Source organism: Bombus vosnesenskii, unplaced genomic scaffold (genome assembly GCF_011952255.1).
Source record: "Bombus vosnesenskii isolate JDL3184/JDL3185 unplaced genomic scaffold, Bvos_JDL3184-5_v1.1 scf7180000013361, whole genome shotgun sequence".
Taxonomy (NCBI): domain Eukaryota; kingdom Metazoa; phylum Arthropoda; class Insecta; order Hymenoptera; family Apidae; genus Bombus; species Bombus vosnesenskii.
Window position 1 is genome coordinate 331844 of NW_022882994.1, and position 24917 is coordinate 356760.

Sequence of the window (24917 nt, forward strand, 5' to 3'; positions counted from 1 at the left end):
TTTTAACAGTTAGCATAGATTTAGAAAATTACTTCCTTTTTGATCATATCATATCAAAGTCAAAAAATCAATGAAAACAGATTTACCAAGTTTTACAATGTCAAATATGTTATATTCCGATTAAGAGACGTTAAAAAAAGATTGGGATAGAAAACAAAAAAAGTTATCTGACCGATATCAAGAAAACGATACACGCATGGTTTGAAGAAATTCCATTCATTGTGGTCAGAGGGAAATGCACGCGTACGTTGGCATTAGCGATGGTGCACGAGGAACACGCGATTGGCAAGTTCACGGCCGTCCCTTACGTGCAGCCTTCTCCTCGGCCTCTTCAAGGCCAACACGAGGATCGTACTCTCTATGCAAATGCCTATGAACTCGACATTCACGATCGGCACCGGGTTTCATGCGACAACACAAATCAAAGTTAAGCCGGTTCCGTCACACCACTTACATAATCGGTGAATTTCTATTGAAACTGTCTCGACCGCGAATCCAGAACGAATTTTGTTGTACAAATTCCATTATATATTCCTGATTCATATCGACTAACAGTACAGTTGCCCGTTAGCGAACGTAGAAATTAGATACAATCGTCGAAGCGTACCAATAAATCGTATTATCGACAGAATATTCATTATACCGGGAAGGAAAAATGATTGTCCGATGTAACAGGCTGTAAAACGAGCTCTTCGTGGACGATTGACAGCTGTTCCGTTGTCATTAATCGAATGATTAGTTGATTGATCGACCAGTGCTCCGTCTGATCATGTTCAGTACGATAAGAAAAATATCCTTTGTCAACAGCGTGTGATTCGTTGTCAATAGAAACAAAAATCTGTTCATAAAAGTAGAGCATTGTTTATATTAGTAAGATTGTAATTTAAATTGCTAGCGATGGTGATCTCCGTGTAATATTGTAAACGAGTGTTATTATTACACGAATTTATATTTTTTGTAACTTACACAACAAATGAAAGAAATCCTAAATTGGAGGACGTATAACAAATATAATATGGTACCAGCAAAGATGTTTTACGCTGTCCATTACCACCACGAGGAAGGAAATAAACTGCAAAATATAAAAATATAAAAACACGTCGGATATAACTTAATCGTAAAGAGTAAACAGAGGATCTATACCATGGAGCGTAAGAAACTTCCGAAGAAGCACTCAAACATCCGATGCAAAACGAACGTAACGTGACCGAACCAGGATAGGCCGAAGCCGGTTGGATCTTTCAATCTGCCAAAAATTAGCATACCGTCAGCTCCGATTCTGGCATCGCGTGGTCCGCCCACCCTTTTTCTTCGCGGTGTGCTCCGCGCAGATGCCTCGAGGTGTTCGCACGCCCGCTAGAAGAAGACGAGAAGAACTCGATGGTGTCTCGTGCCTTGTGTCGAGCCTACCGGGGGCAAAGAACAGCGTCGATCCACGAGAGGGGAGGACAAGCCCGTTATAAGCACGAGCACCGGCTATTCAGCAGCTTAGCAACTTAGTGGCGGTCCCAGGATCCCTACCGGTAACACAGAGCCTTGAACATACTTGTGCTCCTTCTCGTTACGCGTTCTTATCTCGCTTGTTTCCGTTTCTCTGGGGATGAACCGACGACATCGAGCGTCGTCGCTAACGACGCTACTGTTGCTCGTCATACAGACTATTGTTACAATTTTGTTGATCTCTGGTAGCATAGAAGCTAATAATCCAAAAAGTAAATCAATCGTTTCTGAATCGTCGTTCGAAGAAGTCCAACAAGGGGAGGAGGATGATAACGCGGTGATCATTGACGGTGAGTGCCAATTGGTGGTTTCCTCAACCTATACACAATTCAGTTCGTTGCAATCCATATTTAAATAAACTGAGTAGGTAAGAATGCTAGAGGATTGCTTGACATCGTTAAACTTTTGATCGAAGAAGCGAAGAAATTCGTCTTCTTGAAAATTGATCCGTATACGTCTTTCTGCAAAATTAATTCATATGCGTCTTTTTGCAAAATTGATCCATATACAATAGAAAATTTAACCAAAGAGGAGACTGTTTTAGTCTTTAGGTAGTTATACGTTCACGAAGATGTTTGAACAGAGTAACTAATGGTAGCAATTAACATCGATTAGCCTGTCACGGTATCGTTGAGCGCCTCGTTGATGGCTGAGTATCAATCACCTGGAAGGATCGTGACTGGAGGAACAGAGATAGGGAACTCGTTCGGGTTCGTTGCACGAAACCACGGTGGCATTCGAATTTGCTCGTCGCGATGATAACGATACGTGAGAATTATCGAAGGCGAGTTGCGACATGTGATCGATCATGCGTGCGTTCCATACACGGCGAACGGAAGTCTTCCAGGCGCGCGTATCGCCGTATGTGTGCACCTGTGTGTCAGCCTGTGGGTCAGCGAACTCGCTGTCAAGAATCTGGATGGAATTCTATTGTGATACGACTGTCTTGACCAATCGGCTTAATAACATTCGATGATATAACGAATTGATCTTCATCTCACCGGAAGTGAAGTGGGTTACTCTCTGAATCTGTACAGCAATTAAGATTTCGCGTGCAAATCGCGTGCAACATGATAAGATTATGTTTGTACCGTCCAGATTGATGTGTATCTACAAATATCGATAAAGATGTTAGAATATTACAGACTATTTAATCTTAATATTGCCACTCCAATCAATATTACCACTTTGATGAGACATAAAGATACACTTTTTTTTATACCTTTCGATAGTACAAAGATTAATGAAGGAAGAAATGACAAAATAAAAAAATAGAAAGATTCATGAAGTATCAATCACATTGTTTTCTTACGAACATGTCACGCAGATACATACCATTACACGACACGGACAATCTGCATTCATTACAACGGTAGACGATGTGTCATTCTTTGTCAGACATTGTTCATTCACACATGTAAACACGGTTCTACGTGCTATATTCTTGGTGTAAGTAGATTCTTCGTTAAACACGTTCGTAAACCGATCACGAACAACTTGGAAAAAGGCGAGTGAAATTAGCATTAGAAAAGAAATACCTGACCGACGAAATAATTAATTTTGTCATTTAAAATACAACGAACCGAAACTTATCGTTCTCTTATTTAGCTGCCAGTGATACGGACGTTCGGCTCGAGACGAGAGACGGTCGTGGTATTCTGTGGAATGGAGTTTCCAACAGCGACTCCTGCCTCACGTCGAAAGGCGAAGTTGGTCGTTGTACCAGCTTCAAAGAATGCTATCCATATTTTAAAATCCCTGATCTGAGCGCTCTTGATGGCTGGGTTCTCGGTGTTTACGACACCTGCAGCTATGTACGGGATAATAGACAAACAAATTTTGGAATTTGTTGCTCCAATATACTTCCGGTCGTTACACCACCGTCAGATAATAACGAAGATCCTACTATAGAAAATGCTCAGGTAAATAGCATACTCTGGTAAATAATTATAAATATGAATTTATGGTGCGCAGACTACATATGTTTATGCAAATTTTATGATAACAGTTTACTTTGGATATTTGGCACGTTTAAATTTTCCTAAAATGCATAAAAATCTGCAATCTGCTAAACAAAACGTGTTACTGAAACCAAGTGTTTCTTCACGTTTCTTTTCGTGATTTCTCTAATGGAATTATAGATCTTAGTTAGTTACCAGGAACTCGTAAAAATAATACGTGATACGAATCGAAAACGATCTATCTAACATAGAAAGTCACACCACGGGTGTATCTATCGAACAATGCGGTTTCGCAAACAGATTTTTACGACTCTACTTTACTACCGTGTCCAATTCGCATTTAGCCATTGTTCGCCGTGAAATCTTCGACTCTCGCTACTACATGTCCCGTTACTCTCATTGAAACGGTATTGTTTAATATTTCATGAAGATTCTCGTTCGATATTTCAGGAAGAGAGTACCGATAAGAAAGACGAAGATATGACCGTGAAACCAAGACCGCAGACACCAGGTTCCTGGCCACCACCGATTCCCACTCATCCACCTGATCATACCATACCACCGCTACCTACTCATCCATCGTTCGAATTGCCGACGTTCTCTACGATAAAACCAGTTCTAACATCAAAAAAACCTAGCGTCGCAACGACCTGGCCGACGAAGAAACCCGCCTGGTGGCCACCAAGTACGTCGTTCGTGTCAACCACCAGTGAGAAACCCCTAGGAACTATTTCGAACATCGATACGTCTCAATGCGGAGCGAAGAATGGTAATCAGGACCAGGAACGGATCGTAGGCGGTCAGAATGCTGTCCCTGGCGAATGGCCTTGGATAGCGGCGCTCTTCAACGGTGGTCGACAGTTTTGCGGTGGTTCGCTCATCGATGATAGACACATTCTCACCGCAGCTCATTGCGTTGCCAAGTAAGTCCTCCGAAAGACGGACCCGCATGACAAAATCATCTGGTCTTCGTATTTGTGTATGGTATTTGTGCTTCGATAATCTTCTTCCGTACTTCGTATTTGCGCTTCCATAATCTTCTCCTGTAATAAATAATAATTATCAGAATGATGGATTTATGGAAAAATTACATGTCCCCAGGAAAAAAGGAGATACAGTTGCATAGAGTTTAAGCATACAAATAAATCTTGATTACTATACTTCCAGCATGAATTCCTGGGACGTAGCAAGATTAACGGTCCGTCTGGGAGACTACAATATCAAAACGAACACGGAGATCTCACACATCGAACGACGAGTTAAACGAGTAGTTAGACACAGAGGTTTCAACGCACGCACTCTGTACAACGATATCGCATTGCTCACCCTCAATGAACCTGTTCCATTCACGAAAGAAATACGACCCATCTGCCTACCGAGTGGCCCGCAATTATACATTGGATGCACTGCTACGGTCATTGGCTGGGGCTCTTTGAGAGAAAGTAAGACAATAAAACCGTGAAACACTAAAATTACGTTCATAAAGTTTCTAACTTTCAGGAAAATTCACAACTTTGAAATATTTTAATTTTTAAGGTGGACCACAACCAGCAATACTGCAAAAGGTGTCAATACCTATCTGGTCGAACAATGAATGCAAATTAAAGTACGGTGCAGCAGCACCTGGTGGTATCGTGGATAGTTTCTTGTGTGCAGGTCGAGCTGCAAAAGATTCCTGCTCGGTTTGTATTGTAAAATTATTTTGTTGTATCATCAAGCTTGAATTTTTTCACAACATATTTTTTATTTAACAGGGCGACAGCGGTGGTCCTTTAATGGTGAACGATGGCCGCTGGACGCAAGTAGGTATTGTCAGCTGGGGTATTGGATGCGGAAAAGGTCAATATCCTGGCGTATACACCAGAGTGACGCATTTCCTGCCTTGGATTCAAAAAAATTTAAAGTGAAACTCGCGCTAGAAGATACATTAGTCCTACTTAAGTATTTTGTTATTCGTAATCTTCACCCTCGCATCATCGAACTCGACATGGCGTCATGTAAAATAACGAAATTCATAGACTACTAAAAATTTTTTACATAAATAAAAACGATATCATTCTTACAATTTATTCTTGTGCAATTTGTTTCACGAACCGCTTTCAAGCGGAACATTCATCCAAGGATAAGTAATTACACAAGAATTCTACATTGTAACAAAATATTTTATAGTACTATACATGTACAACTATATAAAAAATAGTTTAATACTATAACAATCTTTACGTTATGTTATTCCTGTCACAAAATAGGCCGTTCCCATCAATGCTATACTTGAAGTATTATGTGTCGCAATTGCTCACATTTAAATGTTGCATGATGTTCCGTGCTAGAAAACAAACAAAAACAAGGTTTAGTAATCAGACATCAGACTGATAACGTTATTCTTCGTAATATGCTGTATAATTTAAAATTACCTTGAAAATAGCATGTATCGTAATTATCATCGGGTTGCGGTATAAAAGGGGGCGTCGCTTTCAGCGGCTCGTCCCAGGCAAAATTCTGGAAAAGTTTCATAACTCGCACTTCTTGCGCAGAAGGACGTTCATATTGATCCAAAGTGAGAAGGGCATCTATGGCTTCTACAGCAGCCGTCGACAAAGCTTCCTCTTCCTCTGGCCAAGGAATGTCTCTGGCGAGGATATTAGAAAACACAGCCTGTGGTGTTTCGTCATTAAATGGCGGAACACCGGTGCAAAACTCAAACAGACATACACCTAAAGCCCACCAGTCCACCGCATATCCATGACCTTGTTTCAAGAGTAATTCTGGAGCGAGATAATCAGGAGTTCCAAGTATGCGATCATCTGACCGATTAACACCGGCTCTTCTTACCGATTTGGGAGTTCTGTAAGGTGTGTAACTATTACCAGAAGATGCCGGTGTCTTTATAGGAGATATGCCTTGAGGCGACCGATGCTTGTCCAAGTTATCGCCTACAGGTATCTCAGGAGCCGACTGCGACGTATGAGCCATTGGAAGTTGAAATCGTGTTGTCTTAATCAAACGTGCTGTTCTTTCCTCACATTTGTCCTCATTTTCTTCACTGTAACATCTCTGTTTCACAAATGACACTGGTGTACTGAATGCAACTCTTCCGCTTTCTTGTACTTTAGCAATATCAGTACTATTGTTAGTTTGTTTTATCGATTCAGAGATAGTAGAATTGATCGGACTCCTAGAAAATATGCAACCACGATTCTTTCGTTTTGGTGTTTTGTCGAGATCTAAATCTATTGCATTTAATTCACATGTTAGGCCTGTTGTTACACTTGCAGCTCTTTTTCGTTTCGCGCCTCTAGTAAGCGTACATGTACTTAATGGACTAATATGAGGGAGAGGTTGCTGAGATTGTTCAGCCTCTAGCGTGGATTCGTCCTCATCTTCTAAATTTTGATTCAATTGACTATTCACTCGAACCGAAGTCGCTTCGCATGTATGATAACTCCCAGAGCTACTTTCTTGGTCATAGTCGATGTTCTCAACAATAACATTTTTCTGATGTTTCGTTAACTGAAGATCTTCTGCTGATTGAAAAGGAGTAATACCAGACACTAGGGAATAATCTCCTGACGTGACAATGGAAGAAGCTACCGAAATCGGTGATACTTGGGTTTTGGTACAATTTTGTTGCAGAGCAGAAAGTAAATTAACACCAGGTGTACTTCTATCGCTAAGATTAGATTCACTCGTGGATTTTTGTCCAGAACCAAAAGATAAATGTGACGTCAATGAAAGAAGCTGTCCAGGAGTCCTAGCGCAAAGACTAGGTGTGCAATTAACTAAATCCGATATTTCGAGATCTCTATGTAAAGATATTTTACTAAGCCCAAAATCTGTCAGCTTGACATGTCCTTCTTTCGACAAGAGCATATTATCTGGTTTTAAATCCCTATGTACAATTCCATGGGAATGAAGATATTCCAAAGCAAGACATACTTCTGCAGTATAGAAAGCTGCCATGGACTCTTCCATGTAACCATATACACCAAGCAAGCTTTTAAGATCCCCACCCACCATGTATTCCATTACTAAATAAATGCTACTAACGGATTGCAATGAATAAAATAATTGTACACAATATGGACTATGTGTTAAAGCTAATGCATTCCTTTCAATGATCACTTGCGAAGCCATATTCTTATTTATCATCTCATTTTTCTTCATTACTTTAATAGCATATACTTTTTCAGAGTTTGACTTTTTATATCCAAGGAAAACTTTGCCAAATGCGCCACGGCTAATTGGTTTCACGATCTTAAAATCCTGTATTTCTGGTACCTAAACAGTAAATACAATATCAAGTAGTAAAGTCAGTTTTGATATTTAAACAATACTGATTAAATAATAATATATATTTACCTTTGCTGTGGGATTAACAATTTTAGATATGGTGTTAAAGATAGAATTGTTGATTTGCCTGCTTGCCGATCCCTGTTGCGGCGTACACTCCCCAGATAGTATTTCACGTTCACTTTCTGAGTCATTGTAATTTGCACAAGAATTTTCGTCGTCTGTTTCATTAATTTGTTCATTACCATTTAGACGTAAATTTGGCGAATCAATCGCCGCTTCTTCCATTTAAAAAAATAACCTAACTTAATTCCAACGAATTACAAACTTACGTAACGAAATTTAAAATATCGAAACTTCGATTTAGAAAATAATTCGGCAATACAAAAAGACTGAAGTTTTATTCATCGTTCTTCTACATTTTATGTCTTCCACTTATGTACGTAAATTAACTTTAACGGTTATCTGACATATTTGAAAATCAACATCTGTGCGACCACGTGACAAGAAAGTACATTGTTGAATACTTCAAGCGGCTTGAAGTAATCAGAACCGCCAACGATAATTCTTTCTTACTAACTAACGTTATATAATATAAACTAAATGTACTTAATGATTAACAGCAAATTTTACTATGGTTAGAAAAAATAATGAATTTAAATTTATTATATACATCACAATCAATGGATTTTTTAATAATATTTTTGTGTGCATAGGAACTTCCGTCATCTTGAAACGGTTGCACTGAAGACGTACAATTCCCGCCATAAAATTTTTTGTATTTGCAGCAGCTCAAGAGCTCTGCAATTGTGAACGAACAACAGTCGTTGCTCGATGTATAGTGTGCAAAATATTTATTTAAGTAAAAATTCGTCAATTTGTTTAAATATTATTATATAGTACTTAAAATTATTGTTAATCGTGTATCTTTTCCTTCGTAAACACCACGCAATTCTATACATATTGTAACAGTACTTTTTTGATAACCTTATAATGACTGAAAAAGTGATAAAAAGAGCACCTAAGAAAAAAGGAGCATATAAATTGCCAGATCCGATATCTGTCGGTGAGATATTAACAGATATGGCAAAAAAGCAATGGATTCTTGGCAAGTCGATCGGTATCGGAGGTTTTGGTGAAATTTATTCTGGTATATATTCATATTTAACATTGATCTATTACTACTCTTATGCTCTTTATAATAAGTACATTCTTTATACTTCCTCTTATATTTTATAATTTATCGTGTATTAGTAGAAAATATATACAGAAAGGATAATCATTTAATTTTTAATAACAATTACAGCTGCACCTTATAATGGGAAAACTCCAAAAGAATATACTAATGTAATTAAAATTGTAAGTATTAATGGCTTCTATCTATGTATCATTTGATGATTTGTTCCATATGAAATCCTTTACATTTTCAAAATTTTAGGAACCACACGGAAATGGACCATTGTTTGTAGAAATGCATTTTTATATGAGAAATGCTAAATCAGATGAGAGTAAGTTGTTCAAATTTTAATATTTAAATATGAATTACTTTGATATGTAGATTCACTTCTTCCATTTTACTTTACATTTTATGATAAATTAGTATAAAGAAGGAAAGAGTATTATATGATTGATTTTAGTTAATAGTTGGAAACAGAAAAAGAAACTTACAACTCTTGGTATGCCACAATATATTGGTTCTGGAAGTCATGAATATAAAAACATAAAATATCGATTTATAATAATGGATCGGTATGGCACAGATTTATGGAAACTGTTTGAAGCAAATAATAGAAGATTTCCAGAACACACAGTATACAAAATAGCTTTACAAATAGTAAGAGGCAATCCAAAAAACAGCTTAATTCATTAGTTTATAAATCAATTTAAGCATTATAACTATTATTTTTTAAAAATGAATTATTACATTTTATATTATATCTAAACATTTTTTAGGTAAATGTATTAGAATATATTCATTATAAAACATATGTACATGCAGATATAAAAGGAGCTAATTTACTATTAGACTTAAAATCTCAAAATCGAGTTTATCTAGTAGATTTTGGATTGGCTTCTCATTATACTACAAAAAATGAATATAAACTAGACCCAAAAAAAGCACATAATGGAACCATTGAATACACCAGTAGAGATGCTCATATGGGAGGTAATCATTCTATGAAATTTAATGTACCAAATAATATAATTTTAATAAGATACATATTTTTACATATTTTAGTACCGACAATGCGCGGTGATTTCGAAATTTTGGGTTACAATATGATTCAGTGGTTATGCGGTTCACTCTTATGGGAGAAAGATTTATCAGACTCAGTTACAGTACAAAAACAGAAAGAAAGAGCTTTTGATAATATTTCAGAATTTTTAGATAAGTCTTTCCATAAATCAGTTCCAAATACTATATATAAGTACATGACTTTATTAGCAAGTATTAAGTTTAATGAAACACCAGATTATGAAAAGTTTAAAAAAATACTGACCGAAGGATTAAAACAATTATCACATAAACCAGATGGAAAACTGGAATTTAACAGTGATGTTAATTCTCAGAATGAAGTAATTCCAAAATCTACTCCACAAAAAGTGAAAAGAACTGTCGAGAAAAATAGGAGAAGTCCTCGTATACAATCAATAAAAAATTCGAGTCCTATGAAAAATCTTGATGATAGTACTGTAGGAATTGTAATAGACAAAAAACGTGGTGGTTTAAAGGATATTAAACTAGTATTGGATGAGATTGATTCTGATGAAGAATATGATATAAAAATAATTAAAAAAGCAAAAAAGATCCCCAGTTCTGTAAGTACATATAATGAGAAGAGCCCAGTTAAAAAAAATCCAGTCAAAAAGACTTCAGTTAAAAGCAAGGAAAGAATTAATAGAAATCGTATCATAGAATCGGATTCTGAACCAGAGGTAATATGTGCACCTTTTAAATTTAATAGCATATATGTACATGTATTACTTTATATATTATTTATGTAGATCACATCAAAAGGTACTAAATCACGGCCCATCAATGTTCCAAGCGTATCACTTAAAAATACAAGAAGTCGACGAAAAAATGTACTAATGGATGAAAGTGTTTCTGATGAGGATATGTTTAGTACATAATTTTAATATAAATGTGAAATAAATGTGTATGTTTCAAATGCGTTTATACGCATTAGAAATCTTATTTGGATGAGTTTTGTATATTTTTGTATTTATAGCGAAATTTATAAAACTATTGATATTTTGATTGTGCAAAAGAAGTGTACCATTTGCAAGTGCATTTCATATTTTATAATTATATCGTACTAATTTGCATTGCTTGAAGAAATCAATATATTTTGATAAATACAATAAGGAATTGTACAAAATATAATTGTAGAATTAGTAATTTATGTAATTCTGTGCTGATTGTTAATCAGAATTGATCTTTTATATTTATGCAAGAATAAAGTACATTATGTAAGTTGTTTAAAATGATGGCATAATATTGAAGTCTTAAACAAAGTATTAGTTAAAAAGATTTATTGATATATAACTTCTGTACAAGTAAATCACTTTATATATACATATACAAATACATGTTTGTTTATTAACAATGTTTACAAATTGTACTTGGACACTTATTTTTTAAGCTTCTGTATCTGCGGTGCACTTATCTTGACTTTTCCGGGAATATTTCTAGCTATTGTTTCCTCTCTTACAGCTTTTAATAAGTCTTTTTCTCTTGAAGTGATTTCTTTATCTTTCATAAAAACTGTCATAGCAGTCTTAGCTGCTTTTCCTCTCTTACCTGTACCTGGCGTTAGCTTTACCTTAAATCTAAAATATTGTAAATATATAGTAAATAAAAATTTTAGTGTAATGTTATATAAAAATAAACCTGTTTAGCTTACTTATAATTTAATACAGTGTTATAGGGTGCTATAACGGGCACAGCAAATAACAATTCATCTTCTGAAACAGGTTTTCCTGTTAACTGATCTAACATATCTACTTCGGGTCCAGGACCTGGATCTTCTTCTTCAATGTTTTCTACAATTTGAATATTTTGTGGTGCAACTGGTTTCGCCATACCCTTCTTCTTTGTTTGTTGCTTTGGTCCAGATGGATCTTTATTTTTATTTTTTCTTTTATTTTCTTTTGCAGCACCTGCTGACTAAGGATCATTACATTATTATGTGAGAAGCTCTTTTTTGTAGCATAAATGTCATTAATTACTAAGAGATAATATTTACTTGAAGAACTTGCATAGATAATTTTCTATCTTCTTCATCTTGATCTTTATATTTTTCTTTCATTTTTTTTAACCTGCCTTTTTGTCCTCGTTTTAAAACAACCTGATCGTTTTTTTTAGGTTCTATCTCAATCTTTTCTTTATTGTCTTTTTTAAGAGGAAGCTTCTGTTTTATTTCAGAACTCTTTTGCATATTCACAGCATTTATTATTACGGGCTTATCATCACCTAAATAAATTACATCTAAATCCTTTTGTGGCATCACTGTTGACTGATTATTGTCAACATGTAATTTCACCCTATAAATGTTATTTCAATAATTAATTATATAAGTAACATAATTTTTAAACATAAAAAATTACGATGAATAAATCATAGAATTTACTTTGAACCAGAAACGTCAATTCTAATTTGTGTATCGGGAAATTGAACTAAATTATTTTCTTCATCACTAACATCTTGATTAACATTATTTTCTTCCATAATTATATCTACTTTAGATTCCTCTTGAATAGGATTTAAATTATTCTTATTTTCAGACTGCTCATCTATTTAATATAAAGGTATACAATATGAATTAATAATAATGAAATTTATCTTTTTATGCATTTACATATCATTTATACATTTATATAACATAACATTTTACCTTCTTCGGAATCCCCTATTAATTCGATTTCTCTATCTTCTTCAATAAGAGAATCTGTGTGTTCACTTTCATCATCAATAATTCTGACTCTTCTTTCATCTTTATGTCTTTCAATTGAACTTTCTTCTAAACGAAATAAAAATCCTAACCCCATCACTAATTGACAAGGTGGTAGGTAATTCTTTTTTCCACGAATCATAAAGGATCCAGTAGTAAGATATTCACCAGTTGGAGCCGTTTTAGATACTTGATCATTATTGACCCACCATGCCCCTGCTACTACTTTAGCATCCCATGCAATACTAATATAAAAATTATAATGTTTTTATAATAAAGACATATTAGTAAGATATAAGCATTTATGTACCTGTAAGCAACAGCCATTGTGCCCGCTTCAGCTAAAGTTTTTGGAGGCACTGAGTCACTACCAGGATTTTTAATAACTACAGAACTAGCACCAGTTAAATCCGCGTGAACATATATATCTCCAGACTTAAGGTATCTCTTTACTATCAATTCATTTTGCTGTTGATCCCTTCCACCAATAACTACAAAGTCACAAAATTATTGGTTTTTATCATAAATATTATATGTTTTTTATCGACTTACCAAGATAATTCTCAGAACTAATAAACCAATAAAATTTTTCAAACCAATATATTTTCCTTAGTTTGTTAATACTGTGAATAGTTTGGACTTCTTTTAGCGTTTGTTTTGTCTTCTTCTCTGCCGATTTTAGGGCCTTATCTTGCGATTCTATTGTTTTTTGTTGCTTTTTAGCTGCCGATCTCTTTTGATTATAATACTTTGTAGCATTTCCAAAAGCTGTATGTGCTAAATCAATGTCAATTAACATAGGTTTTAATTCTGATTCTTCATCACTATCTTCATAAGGATCATGTAATAGTAAAGAAATATGATTTGTTTCTAATTTTAGTTGTTTAATTGCAGATGCAACTGGATCTCCTCTGCTCTCTGCTTCTTTTAACAGCACTTTTATATCAGGCCAAGCCATTTGATTGGCAAGGGCACTTTGTATGGCTAATATAGCATTGTCCACCAAAGTTTGATTTCTAGAAATTAGTTCAGCTTTTTGTTTATCTAATTCTTGAGTTTTCTCTAAATTTATTAATCTTTGATCATGATCCTTTTTTACATTTTCTAATTTTTTAAGGGCATCTCGTTCTTGTTGCAAAGCTTTTAAGTCCAACTTTTGACCTTCCATTGTGGAAAAATATTCATCTACTGCAACATCAAAAGAATCAAATTCCTTGTATGGATAATCTGTATATTGTTCAAATAAAAATGGATGAAATTCAATATTGGTATACATGAAGTCTTCTTTGCCATCTGCAGTTGGTTTTGATTCTTTTTTTTGGATAATGTAACCTTTTGAAACATTTTTTCTAGCAAAATCCATCATTTCATTTGCATATTCTAATGCCAGAATTAATTTTGGCATATGTTCTGCAACATTAAAATCTTTGCCAATTTTACAACCCAGCGTAAATCCATGTTTTAATAAAACATGATCAATTACACTAGCACCAAATTCTACAAGAGGATTTAGTAATTTTTTCAAACTTTCTCCTGCTTTAGCACTCTGTAGGTGTTGTTGTATATTTTCTATTGGTGGCATTGTATTCTGATGAGCACGGTCCATAGGATATTTCTCTTTAACAGCAAATCTAATCATTACATACTTTTTTAATCTCTCATAATTATACAATAATTTCACTTAATGTTTAACTTGCATTATAACTTACCTGATCTTATCTCCTTCTGTATGAGGCCTCAAAATATTTAAAATAGTCATTTCATGATCTGTCAACACTATGTTCCCACGATCATATAATTCTAAAATTACATGATATGCTGCTTCACCACTTCCAAATTGCAAATCGATCATTCGATCTACTCCTATTTGAGTCAGACTTTCAAGTCTTTTATTCTTAAGGTGTTTACGCATCTACAAAAAAAGCATGACAAATAAATGTTTTTCTAAACAAATCGTCCAGATCTTATAATATAATGTACCTTCATCGAAAATCCTGATGGTGCTACATTTTTAGGCCATTCAAATGCCGTTGTATGAATTCTATTACCAGATTCTAATAAAAGGACACATTTTTCTTCACTTCGTTGAAGACGTATGAGATATGTTCGATGATCAATATCGTAGATTTGATTTACGCGCATACCAATAAACCTAAACGTTAAAATTGACATGAAATTATTTAAAAACACTTATCTTACATACTTCATCTTCTAACCTTTATGCACGAAAAACAACATTTTTACATTTACTTACTTTTGCAGCTCACATATCGTACAAGCAATGTCATAGGAATTAAATCTCGTTTTCATTTTTATACATATATTATTCCTTTTTAATTAAATTACTGACAGAACTTATTTTCATCTGACACTTAACTCTCACGTTGCATACGTATCACGCATCAGTATACACACACACACGCGCGCGCGCGCAGCTACCATATACTTATATATGTGTGTGTGTGTACACGTGCAAACTCACATTTTTGCAATATTTATCTTTTACAAATATACTTGCAGTAAATATGAAGCAAAAGTAGTCTTAAAACATACGTATGTATACTATATCTAATGTATATATCTATACAAATAAAATTTTTATCATAATGAAATGCTATATTTAACGACAAAAAATTATAGGTACATAAAGGAATGCAAGGAATTTTTTTACATTTTTTTATTCAATTATATGAATAAAGTATATGAAATTTGCAGGTGTTAACGATAAGATTTCTGGTATCGTGCTCTTGCACCTGGACCACCAAATTTCTTTGGTTCACACCGCCTTGGATCAGCAACTAAAAGTGTACGGTCATACTGAATAAGGATATCTTTTACTTCCTTTTTACTTGCTTCATCAACATCTACAAAAAAATATTTCACATCAATAAAATGTATTTGCAATATGCTTATATGCATCTAATGTTAAATCTTTCATCAATACTTACACTTTTGATAATATGCCACAAGAGCCTTAGAAATAGCTTGGCGAATAGCATAAATTTGTGCTACATGACCACCACCATTTACTCTTACTCTAATATCAACTCCAGAGAACTTTTCCTATACAAGAAATCCAATAAATATAATATTACTAAAATAAAGACGTCCTCAACATAGTCAATATGAGGCACCGCATCAGTATTATGATTTTCATAATCATAAACAGTCATTTTCGGAATAAGAAAGCATCACAGGAAAATATAAAGAAAATTTTGAAAGTTATTTTTCTGTCATTTAAACGAACGTAGATAGATATTTTTAGAATTCAATGGAATTGACATATTATCGAATACTTACTTTGCCGAGTAACAAAATAGGTTCTTGTAATTTATACTGCAATACTCGAGGTTCAACCAATTCCAGGGGACGTCCATTTACTCGGAGATTTCCACGGCCTCGTTTGCAGTAAGCGACCGCGGTTGCGCTTTTCTGTAAATAAACGTGTACATTTAGAAGAACACGCGCAAACATAACCCTACTCGTTTTTTGGTACTCAACACTCACTTTGCGTCCGAAGACTTGGACTGATTGTATGGGTTCTTTCTGTTTCTAAAAATAAAATTAAATGTCAGCTTGAAATCGAATTGAATATTTATCTCATATACAGAATGAAAAATTTATAGAATTTGGAATAGGAAAAACCTACCTTTTGCATGTTGCAAAGTTCGTCGTGGAAAGGAAGTTGAACGGTGTTTGTTGAGCGGCCTCGATGTTTTCGGTACGAACTACACTAATCAAATTCAAGCTTCAAATGACTTCCGTTTATAAGCACAATTCAAAAACGATTCGAGATCGATTAGTAATTAAACAAGTTTTATATTTATTATCAAGTTAGTATAGAAAAAAGGGAAAAAAGGGATTACATTTATGTAATTCTGATAATGGAAAGATAATGGAATAATAATAAGATAAAATAATGGAAATTAATATAATTGTATTGATTAGATTTTATATTGATTTAATATTGATTAGACATTAGTTTAATTTTATATAAGAACAATAACATTTTTCTAAATAATTCAGTACAGCATGTGTAGAAATGTATACAAAATATTACGTTCTGTTACAAAATACATCTCGTTTGGTCGACTCGTATCGATCTAACAATCAGGTACATTATGTCTATAATTGCAACCATTAAACGATGTATCAAATACAAGATCAGTGGGGCAGCGGAATCTACTAATAACATATTTGTTGTACGCTTTTTGACAATAGTAAAATATTGAACAATCTTTTGGATCTCGAACAAAACCTTCCTGTGTGCATACAGAGTCAGACGGTGTTGATGATGGCAGTGCTGTAGTTGATGATGTCGGTAATGGTCTTGTTACAGTCGATGGATCAGGTTTAGGCAATTTTGTAGGAGTAGAAGTCGGAGAAGGAGGCGGAACATATCCTTTCAGTACCCTGTTTATGCTGCGCAGAAGCGGATATTTATCACCACATATGCCATGAAAGTCATCCGTTTCGACGCTCCACATCATTATACCTCCAAGTCCTTTGGACATGACGTATTTGGCCTTCTCTTCAAGAGATCTAGGAACATAGATATATTATTTTCTATACATCCTTATTTCTATATTTTTTATCTTTCTTTCTATGTTTTCATAAAGCGAATACTTACATGACGTCGTCATATCCAACCCATTGGTTATCTTTGAAAGCATAAGGCACACGTTGTTCAGGCTCGCGTTGTACGGTCCATCCCTGCTTAATATACTCGCAGATTTCGTTGTAACCAAGCATGCCACCTTCTCGCGTATAAGGACCAGCCATTCCAGGACCAATGGTTGGAGAACCTATCGTATTATACGCGGAATTCGACAAGGTAAAGGATCTACCGTAAGCGGGAACACCAAGAATGAGCTTGTCAGCTGGTGCACCTTGTTCAAGCCAATATTGAACAGACGAATTCTAAAACGTAAATGTTTCATTTCAGAATCAATATATCGAATATTTTGTTATCAACTTCAATAAAAATTAAAGATAACTGAGAATGCGATTTTACCACGTTGAGCTTAGCTTGCTCTCCTGATTCCTTAGAGGAAGGATATAGAGGAGCGTTAATCGCTGCGAAATTGTTCCACGATCCATTCAAGTCGTATGCCATTAAATTAATAATGTGAGGATATTGTGAAAGTTGCGAAATAAGATAAGATTTAGAAGCCGAGACTTCGGCAGCAGCGACCGCCACACTGAGAATGTAACCATGTTTATCGAATTCTTCTCTTAATTCTTTCAACATTGCAATATAGTTTTCTTTGTCGGCCAGTTTCCCGCCACGCTGGTTCGGATATTCCCAATCGAAGTCGAAACCGTCGAAATCATACGTTTTCAAAAACTTTATCACGTTCTGAACGAATCGTGCACGTACGTTAGGATTCGCTACAACATTAGAATATTTCGTGGAACCTTCGTTCCAACCACCTATTGCTATCAAAGCCTTAGTTTTTGGGTTCAATTGACGAAGTCTGGTGAATTTTCCATAACCATCTCGGCCGTTTGGCAGATCTAGCCAGCTATCTAATATTCTAACGTTACCATCCTCAGAAATACCAACGAAGGTATAGATTATATGAGTACATAGATTTGGATCTATGTCGGTCGATTCGAATTGTCCACGTCCATTACGATAAGCTGCCCAGCTACCATAGTAACAAACTATCTTCTCTGAATATTAAAAACGGATTACGATATTGCAACTTAAGTTGTTTGATATGGCAATTACATAGAAGAACAGAACATATCCGGTATTACGAAATTAATGAACTGATTAAATACTGATAAGGAACTTCAAAAATAATAAATGTATTGATTATTTGCCATTTATTTATCAGTAATCGTGTATTTGATACTTACTATCAGCCTCGATGATCGCAGTAGCGTACACTATAAAGGCAATTAGAAATAGTACCTTCGACATCTGAAAATAAACAATTTTTTTAAGTATAGTTCAATTAATAATTGAAATTTCACCAATGGAGATATATACAAAGAACGAAGAACTTAGTGTGACATGTCGTATTCTGACAAAATGGATATTAAAAATTCTCACTATGATTATAAAGTTTTCATATTTTTCCTTTCATATAAATTAAAATTCTTCAATCGTTTTTATATCGATCTTTAATTTTTTGTTTAAATGATTATCGATTTTAATAAGGCCATAGATATCATTCCATTAATTATAATTAAGAAAATAAAATACGCGAAAGAAATTCTTTAAAATGGAGTTTGAATAATTATAATGTCAAGCGTCTCGTTTATATATATTCCGAATATTTCTTTAATTTAAAAATTGATACAGACTCATATGTAAGACAAATTGCGATAAGTTGCGTTATTGCTTCTTTAACATAAAAGTGAAATAAAATAAAGCTAAAGAAAATAAAATGAATAGCTCTGTGAAAAGTAATAAGAATAGACAATATTGTTAAATGAGAATAAAAAATTTTTAAGTATATATTTTATGAAAAAATTTCAAAATTCCATAGTAAATGAAAATTTTATCTGTGTCAGATACAACATTATATAAACATTGAACACAAAATAAAGTTAGATCAAGATAGAAGAAATATTACCTGTCCGAAAATTGAAAAGTTTCACTTGTTTCAACCAGTATTGATATGTTATAAGATTATAAGGCAACTTGTCGCCTCTTAACTTAAGAAGTATTCCAAATTTATTTATCGTGTACAGATATCGAGTAATAATTGTTTCTTAGATTTCCTTAACTCAGACCTTTATATACCTACCATAGAAACTTCAATCGCAATCTGGACGCGTAATCGGAATTGATCATTATCGCTGTTTGTCTTTTTCCCTTATATCGTTGCATATCCTCCACCACTCCACCAGACGCTTACTATGTTAAATATGACAGTTCCTTTGTACGAAGGAAACATTATGATGAAGTTAGCGCAAACGTATTCACTAATGTCTAAATCAACGATAACGTGGTGTCAAAGATGCGAAAATTGTAAATATTACATTTGCAAGTATTGTATATAATATTATGGAAAACAATTAGTTTGAACACGATGTCTCAGTATTTCCTCACGTTGCATTACTTATCAGTTGTTTCTGAAGAATTCGCGAATCCGTGACTGTTCTAAATTAAATATTATGAAAGTTGATTTTACTGTCGGATGATACTTTGCCAACAAATTTCGCGCGCAAAAATATCTGATAAAAAGCGTAAACATGTACCATTTATCATTTTACTGTGTTATATAGGAAGTTTATATTATTTACATACTTATGAACATAATCTTAAACATGATACTATAAGGTTTATAAGAGTATAGTTCAAAACTCACATAATTTTTATAAATACAGTTTTATTTATATATATACATACATTTCATAAGATTCTAACAATATTTTAATAAAATTATCTGCTACTAAATTATTGTAATGGAAATGAAGAAGACAAAATGAAATATTATTATAGATTTGGAATTTATAAAATTTTTAGAATCGTTTGTTTTTTATGATTTTATTGTTTCTTATCTGTGTCATTTTACGTATATATCTCCAATACTGTTTTGTATTTGGGTCTAAATCTGATAATTTCAATGGTTCAGTTCTGATTTGCCACAACCATTCAGGATATTCAGAATCTGGCTTTAATTTTATATCTTCTCCTTCTTTATAAATGTTTGATCCACATACATAATTCAATAATTTATCGACATCTTCTTCAACTGGTAAGTCTATTTTTTGTTTAATTCCTTTTATCTTCTTTTTATCAACAACTAAAAAATAAAACAATGTATTTATGAAATCATTTGACAAAAATGAATACATAAGTATTTAAAAAAACAAATTTTATAATAGGAAGTAACAATCTTTGTAAATTAAACAATATAACATGTGCGACATAACCTCTACTTTTGATATGAACATAGAAAGTTAAACTTATACATAATGATTTTACTAAAATGTATTTTTACCTGCATAATTCTTCACCTGTATCGTATATTGTATTGCAATAATATTTTCTGTAATTCTCGGTAATCGCAAAATAGATAGGAGAGACATGATATTAACCACGATGATGTAAACGAGTGTCGACACTCATATGCCCAAAGCATTGAAGAAATCGTTCGAAAATTGAATTGTGAAAATCAACATGGAATACAAGGAAGTTCACGTTCTGTGCATGCGTGACATATTATTAATATCTTAGACGGAGACAGAAATACTCTATTCATCTCTGTCTGTCTCACAAGAACGAGAACTTCGTTATCTTCCATGTTGATTTTTCACGATTAGACACAAATCAATTTTCGGATGGTTTCCCCTAGCGAGTGTCAAGACCTGTTTATACGATCGTCATGGCCGCAACTAATGCAGTTACATCTATGATAGTTATTCTTTGCTATAGTTATTTCATTACGCGGAACTTTTAAATGTTGACAACGGTAATAAATCAAATGCGCAATGACAAACAATAATCGTTAGGCTTATGTTAGACATAGTTTTATCATGATTTAATAAAAAATCCTTAGTAACTAACTGTAGACTATGATCATATCAATATTCTTTTAAATGATTAAAATTAATTTTATGATCCTGAGGAACAATATACTAACTCAATCCTTTATGTTTCAGTTATGTAATGCCAGTAAGCAGCGATAGAGTAACGCGGGTAGGTTTTATCGTAAAATGATATAGCATATTGCATATCTCATAAAGAAGAATTTTTAATTCATACTTTTATTTTTACATTAATTTTCTTATACTATCATATCTCTTTTGATTTATATTATAGGATAATTGAAATAATGTTATTTAATGTTTTAGTCAAAAACAGTAGGTTTTGCTATAAAAGGAATTAAAGGAGAACCAATAGTTAGTCATACAGAAAATCAAGAAAACAATAATTTTTTGACAATTGCTCCTGCTTTACCTATTTTACCTGGAGCTCCTATACCACCAAAGTTATTTAAACGCCGTTATAATTTATTCAGGTATTTACTTTTTAATTAAAAATTATTTATGATTTTGGTACTAAAAATGTTTAAAGCTTTGTATATAAGTTTTACATATAGTCCAACAGATTCTCCATTTAACATAGAACATGATAAGATCGATGGTTCTAATGCAGTTACTTTACAATGGACAAGCGAAGGAAAGACTGTCATGGCAACAAGAACATCTGCAGAAAAAGAGAAAAGTCCTGACAGAATATGCCTTGATAGACGAGGACTTACCTCTTTTCCAAACATAATTGGGGAGCCACGTTTACGTTTATTATCTCTTCAACATAATCTTCTTACAAAGATTGAAAACTGTAATTTCTCTCAGTTAACAAAATTGGTGTTTCTTGATCTATATGATAATCAAATTGAAAAAATATGTAATTTTGAAATATTAGAGAATTTAAGAGTATTATTGATTGGAAAGAATAGAATAAAAAGAATTGAAGGATTAAAGCAACTTTCTAAACTGGAAGTTTTAGACCTTCATGGCAATCAAATTGTACAAATTTCGGATTTAAATAATCTTGTATCCTTAAAAGTGTTAAATTTAGCTGGAAATAATATTAAAACAATAGGATACCATGATTTTCAAGGTTTAGCATCATTAAAAGAATTAAACCTCAGGCGTAATAAAATTAAAAAATTATTAGGTTTTGATGAAACACCACAACTGCAAAAATTATATTTAAGCAATAATGATATTTACAAGTAAGCATTTTATAAACATATATAAAAGATATGATGCATGATCTAGTTATAGTAATATACTTGATAATTATATGTTGAATATTTAATATTTTAGAATTGAAGATATAGGAAATCTTGTTAAAGCGTTACAGCTTAGAGAAATAACAATTGATGGAAATCCTGTAACATTGAATGGGGATTATGTTTCTTTCCTTGTATCATATCTACCAAATTTACAATTTTTATCAGCTATGCCAATCACTGAACAAATCCGAAGAGCTGCTGTGGCATGGAGAACGACGAAGGAACAAAGTAATTCAACCTTTTTAAACCTTAGTGCACAAGTTTGTATGAATGCTCAAAGAGAGGAAATTATATCAAATGCTAAAATAAGTTGGGAACTTCTTAGATGTCATTCCAGATCATCCACAAATAATAGCAATAATAAGAACAATATTCGAAATAGTAATATTAATACAATGCAAATTCAGAAATCAAATAAATTCAATATATTAAAACCTAAGAACTTAGAAAAAGTAAAGTCGAAAGGTTTTGGGAGTTTAACATCTATAAATGAAAATATAGAAGCAACAAAAATAAATATAAAGAAAAGAAGTAATTCTAGCGATAATTTATTTCGATTAAAAGATACAACTAAAGCATATCCACTAGAATTTAAACTTCCACCAATTTTAGATTCTATCGTAGATAGTTTAATAAACAATAAATTTGATGAGAAAATAAAAAAAGATCTAACAAAGACGAAAACCGAAAGCGACACTGAGAGTACATCAAATAGTGATTCAGAGACTCTAGAAGATCATGAAAATTTGCAAAGTTGTTTCAACTCTCATTTCTTAAACTCCAATAATTATGCTTCATCACGCGATGTTAGTAAAATTGTTAATAATGAAACATTTGATTCCATTAATGTTTCCCCATCATCAGAAATAGCTGATGAAAAGAATGATCAGCCTTATGAAATATTGAAGTCTTCTAAGCTGTTAATGAATGAGAAACAAGATCTAACAAAAATATCTCAAAGTACACAGTTTCATAATCAGCATGGTCTAATTGATTGTCAATCAAAATCAAGCATTGATTCTTCTGGATATTGTTCTTTAAGTTCTAAAACTAATAGCATTGATAGTTGTAAGTCAGTATTGAGTGACCTTAGTACCTCATCTACTACTAAAAATATATTGCAAAAATATAAAAACTTAGAAAAAGACAAGAACAAGGTGAAGAGTGCACAAGGGAAAAAAATAGTATGTTATAAAAGTAATAAAGCAGCAGCTGCTAGAGCTAAGTATAAAGCCGTTACACCACCAAGTCCAATCCCATTACAAAATACATTAAAAGAAAGAGAACAAGGTATGAGGCAATTATAATATCTGTATTATGTTATTACTCTTATATCTTTATTATTTTATAGGAGGAGATTATTTGATAGAAATAGTTGGCCGTTGTTTGAATATTTATGGTCAAGGTGCTTTGCGTTTTATTGATCGACTTTGGGACTCTTCAAAAGCTCAAGACATTAATATAGTTAAATTTAATTATGTGCAGTTTAATGATGTAGCCAAAGTGTTGTGTAAAATAAAAAATAGATTTCCAAATTTAGAACATTTTATGTTCAAGGAAACTAATATTAGCTATCTTGGACAGCTCAATGCATTAGCTGAAGTGCAGGGATTAACAAGTATTCATATAGAAACTGGAAATCCAATTATATCAAAGGATTGGAAAGTTTATGCTATATTTCGGCTAGCTCACTGGGGCTTAAAAATTATCAATGGAAAAGAAGTAATTATACCTTAACTTTTCTTATAAGTCTGTATAACAATATTAAAAGCCAAGAATTACTAATTCATATTAATAGAATTAACAATTTTTTTTCATAGGTCACAAATGAAGAAATTGATTTAGCAAATGAAGAATATGCTGGTCTTGTTGATATTGTGATGTGTTCACTGCCAGAGTCTTTATTACAACCTTTATTACAAAGACTTCATTTAGAAAAACTGCAAAGACAAACTGGAGAAATTACTGCCAAACAATTTTTACTTAACAGTGATCCAGCTCTAAGAAGCGTTGTTGCTAAGGAAGCATTGCAATGGAGAAAAGGAAGTATAACACAGGTAATCAACTATTCAATAAATATTTTTAGGATGAAAAAAAAATTTTAATTCAATTCAATTTGAATTTTTAAATAACTGCTTTTAACTGCAGGAAGATCTTATTTGGAGACACAGAGGAAAAATACATTTACTAAATTTAATAAACCTTACTGTAGATGCAATACAGAAGTTACAACTACTCGAAAACAAATGGCCACGTATTTTATATGAAATAATTCATACTACCTTGTTTGATTTTTCTGAGATGGACGAATATATGAAACGCTGTAGTAAAACACTCGAAAATGATAAATAACAATTATATCAGTGTATAATTTATTGTATATAATGTATGAAAAAGAGAGAGACAGGATTGATAAAATTGATTTAAATACTTTTCATAAAATTATA

At 33.1% G+C, this 24917-nt stretch overlaps 8 protein-coding genes and 1 pseudogene across 12 annotated transcripts; 3 read left to right on the forward strand and 6 right to left on the reverse strand.

Annotated features, from left to right (window-relative positions):
* Positions 1-1314, reverse strand: LOC117237178 (annotated as a pseudogene).
* Positions 1315-1450: 136 nt separating this feature from the next.
* Positions 1451-5671, forward strand: LOC117237177 (proclotting enzyme-like). Its single transcript, XM_033500903.1, has 6 exons — positions 1451-1790; positions 3109-3422; positions 3912-4384; positions 4629-4903; positions 4998-5143; positions 5216-5671. Exons 1-6 carry the CDS (start codon positions 1601-1603, stop codon positions 5366-5368), a joined length of 1551 nt encoding a protein of 516 aa, XP_033356794.1. The 5' UTR covers positions 1451-1600; the 3' UTR covers positions 5369-5671.
* LOC117237176 (serine/threonine-protein kinase greatwall) lies at positions 5603-8231 on the reverse strand. The gene is made up of 3 exons (XM_033500902.1): positions 7821-8231; positions 5876-7739; positions 5603-5787 (listed from the first exon to the last, which is right to left on the reverse strand). Exons 1-3 carry the CDS (start codon positions 8037-8039, stop codon positions 5741-5743), a joined length of 2130 nt encoding a protein of 709 aa, XP_033356793.1. The 5' UTR covers positions 8040-8231; the 3' UTR covers positions 5603-5740.
* Positions 8232-8484: 253 nt separating this feature from the next.
* On the forward strand, positions 8485-11241 carry LOC117237172 (serine/threonine-protein kinase VRK1-like). The gene is made up of 7 exons (XM_033500890.1): positions 8485-8901; positions 9058-9110; positions 9190-9259; positions 9389-9585; positions 9705-9918; positions 9991-10688; positions 10758-11241. Exons 1-7 carry the CDS (start codon positions 8745-8747, stop codon positions 10884-10886), a joined length of 1518 nt encoding a protein of 505 aa, XP_033356781.1. The 5' UTR covers positions 8485-8744; the 3' UTR covers positions 10887-11241.
* Positions 11242-11271: 30 nt separating this feature from the next.
* LOC117237171 (nuclear export mediator factor NEMF homolog) lies at positions 11272-15121 on the reverse strand. 2 transcript variants are annotated; one of them, XM_033500888.1, is made up of 10 exons: positions 14961-15121; positions 14687-14858; positions 14416-14618; positions 13259-14337; positions 13017-13197; positions 12650-12951; positions 12386-12548; positions 12002-12299; positions 11660-11922; positions 11272-11585 (listed from the first exon to the last, which is right to left on the reverse strand). In XM_033500888.1, exons 1-10 carry the CDS (start codon positions 15014-15016, stop codon positions 11387-11389), a joined length of 2916 nt encoding a protein of 971 aa, XP_033356779.1. In that variant the 5' UTR covers positions 15017-15121; the 3' UTR covers positions 11272-11386. The 2 variants fall into 2 exon arrangements, with proteins under 2 accessions (XP_033356779.1, XP_033356780.1); XM_033500889.1 differs by lacking the exons at positions 14687-14858; positions 14961-15121 and having other exon boundaries at positions 13259-14323; positions 14416-14550.
* A 247-nt stretch (positions 15122-15368) lies between these two features.
* Positions 15369-16480, reverse strand: LOC117237180 (40S ribosomal protein S16). Its single transcript, XM_033500907.1, has 5 exons — positions 16356-16480; positions 16214-16258; positions 16007-16138; positions 15655-15769; positions 15369-15570 (listed from the first exon to the last, which is right to left on the reverse strand). Exons 1-5 carry the CDS (start codon positions 16362-16364, stop codon positions 15425-15427), a joined length of 447 nt encoding a protein of 148 aa, XP_033356798.1. The 5' UTR covers positions 16365-16480; the 3' UTR covers positions 15369-15424.
* A 287-nt stretch (positions 16481-16767) lies between these two features.
* LOC117237211 (chitotriosidase-1-like) lies at positions 16768-18635 on the reverse strand. The gene is made up of 4 exons (XM_033500964.1): positions 18572-18635; positions 17721-18382; positions 17337-17626; positions 16768-17248 (listed from the first exon to the last, which is right to left on the reverse strand). Exons 1-4 carry the CDS (start codon positions 18633-18635, stop codon positions 16810-16812), a joined length of 1455 nt encoding a protein of 484 aa, XP_033356855.1. The 3' UTR covers positions 16768-16809.
* Positions 18636-20035: 1400 nt separating this feature from the next.
* Positions 20036-20813, reverse strand: LOC117237220 (39S ribosomal protein L54, mitochondrial). The gene is made up of 2 exons (XM_033500977.1): positions 20668-20813; positions 20036-20469 (listed from the first exon to the last, which is right to left on the reverse strand). Exons 1-2 carry the CDS (start codon positions 20753-20755, stop codon positions 20186-20188), a joined length of 372 nt encoding a protein of 123 aa, XP_033356868.1. The 5' UTR covers positions 20756-20813; the 3' UTR covers positions 20036-20185.
* Positions 20814-20887: 74 nt separating this feature from the next.
* On the forward strand, positions 20888-24855 carry LOC117237206 (leucine-rich repeat-containing protein 49). 4 transcript variants are annotated; one of them, XM_033500952.1, is made up of 7 exons: positions 20888-21138; positions 21521-21687; positions 21769-22407; positions 22502-23760; positions 23822-24192; positions 24291-24527; positions 24619-24855. In XM_033500952.1, the coding sequence occupies exons 1-7, from the start codon at positions 21127-21129 to the stop codon at positions 24820-24822; spliced, it is 2889 nt and encodes a 962-aa protein (XP_033356843.1). In that variant the 5' UTR covers positions 20888-21126; the 3' UTR covers positions 24823-24855. The 4 variants fall into 4 exon arrangements, with proteins under 4 accessions (XP_033356843.1, XP_033356842.1, XP_033356847.1 ...); XM_033500951.1 differs by lacking the exon at positions 20888-21138 and adding an exon at positions 21242-21365; XM_033500953.1 differs by lacking the exon at positions 20888-21138 and adding an exon at positions 21373-21414.
* Positions 24856-24917: the final 62 nt, after the last annotated feature.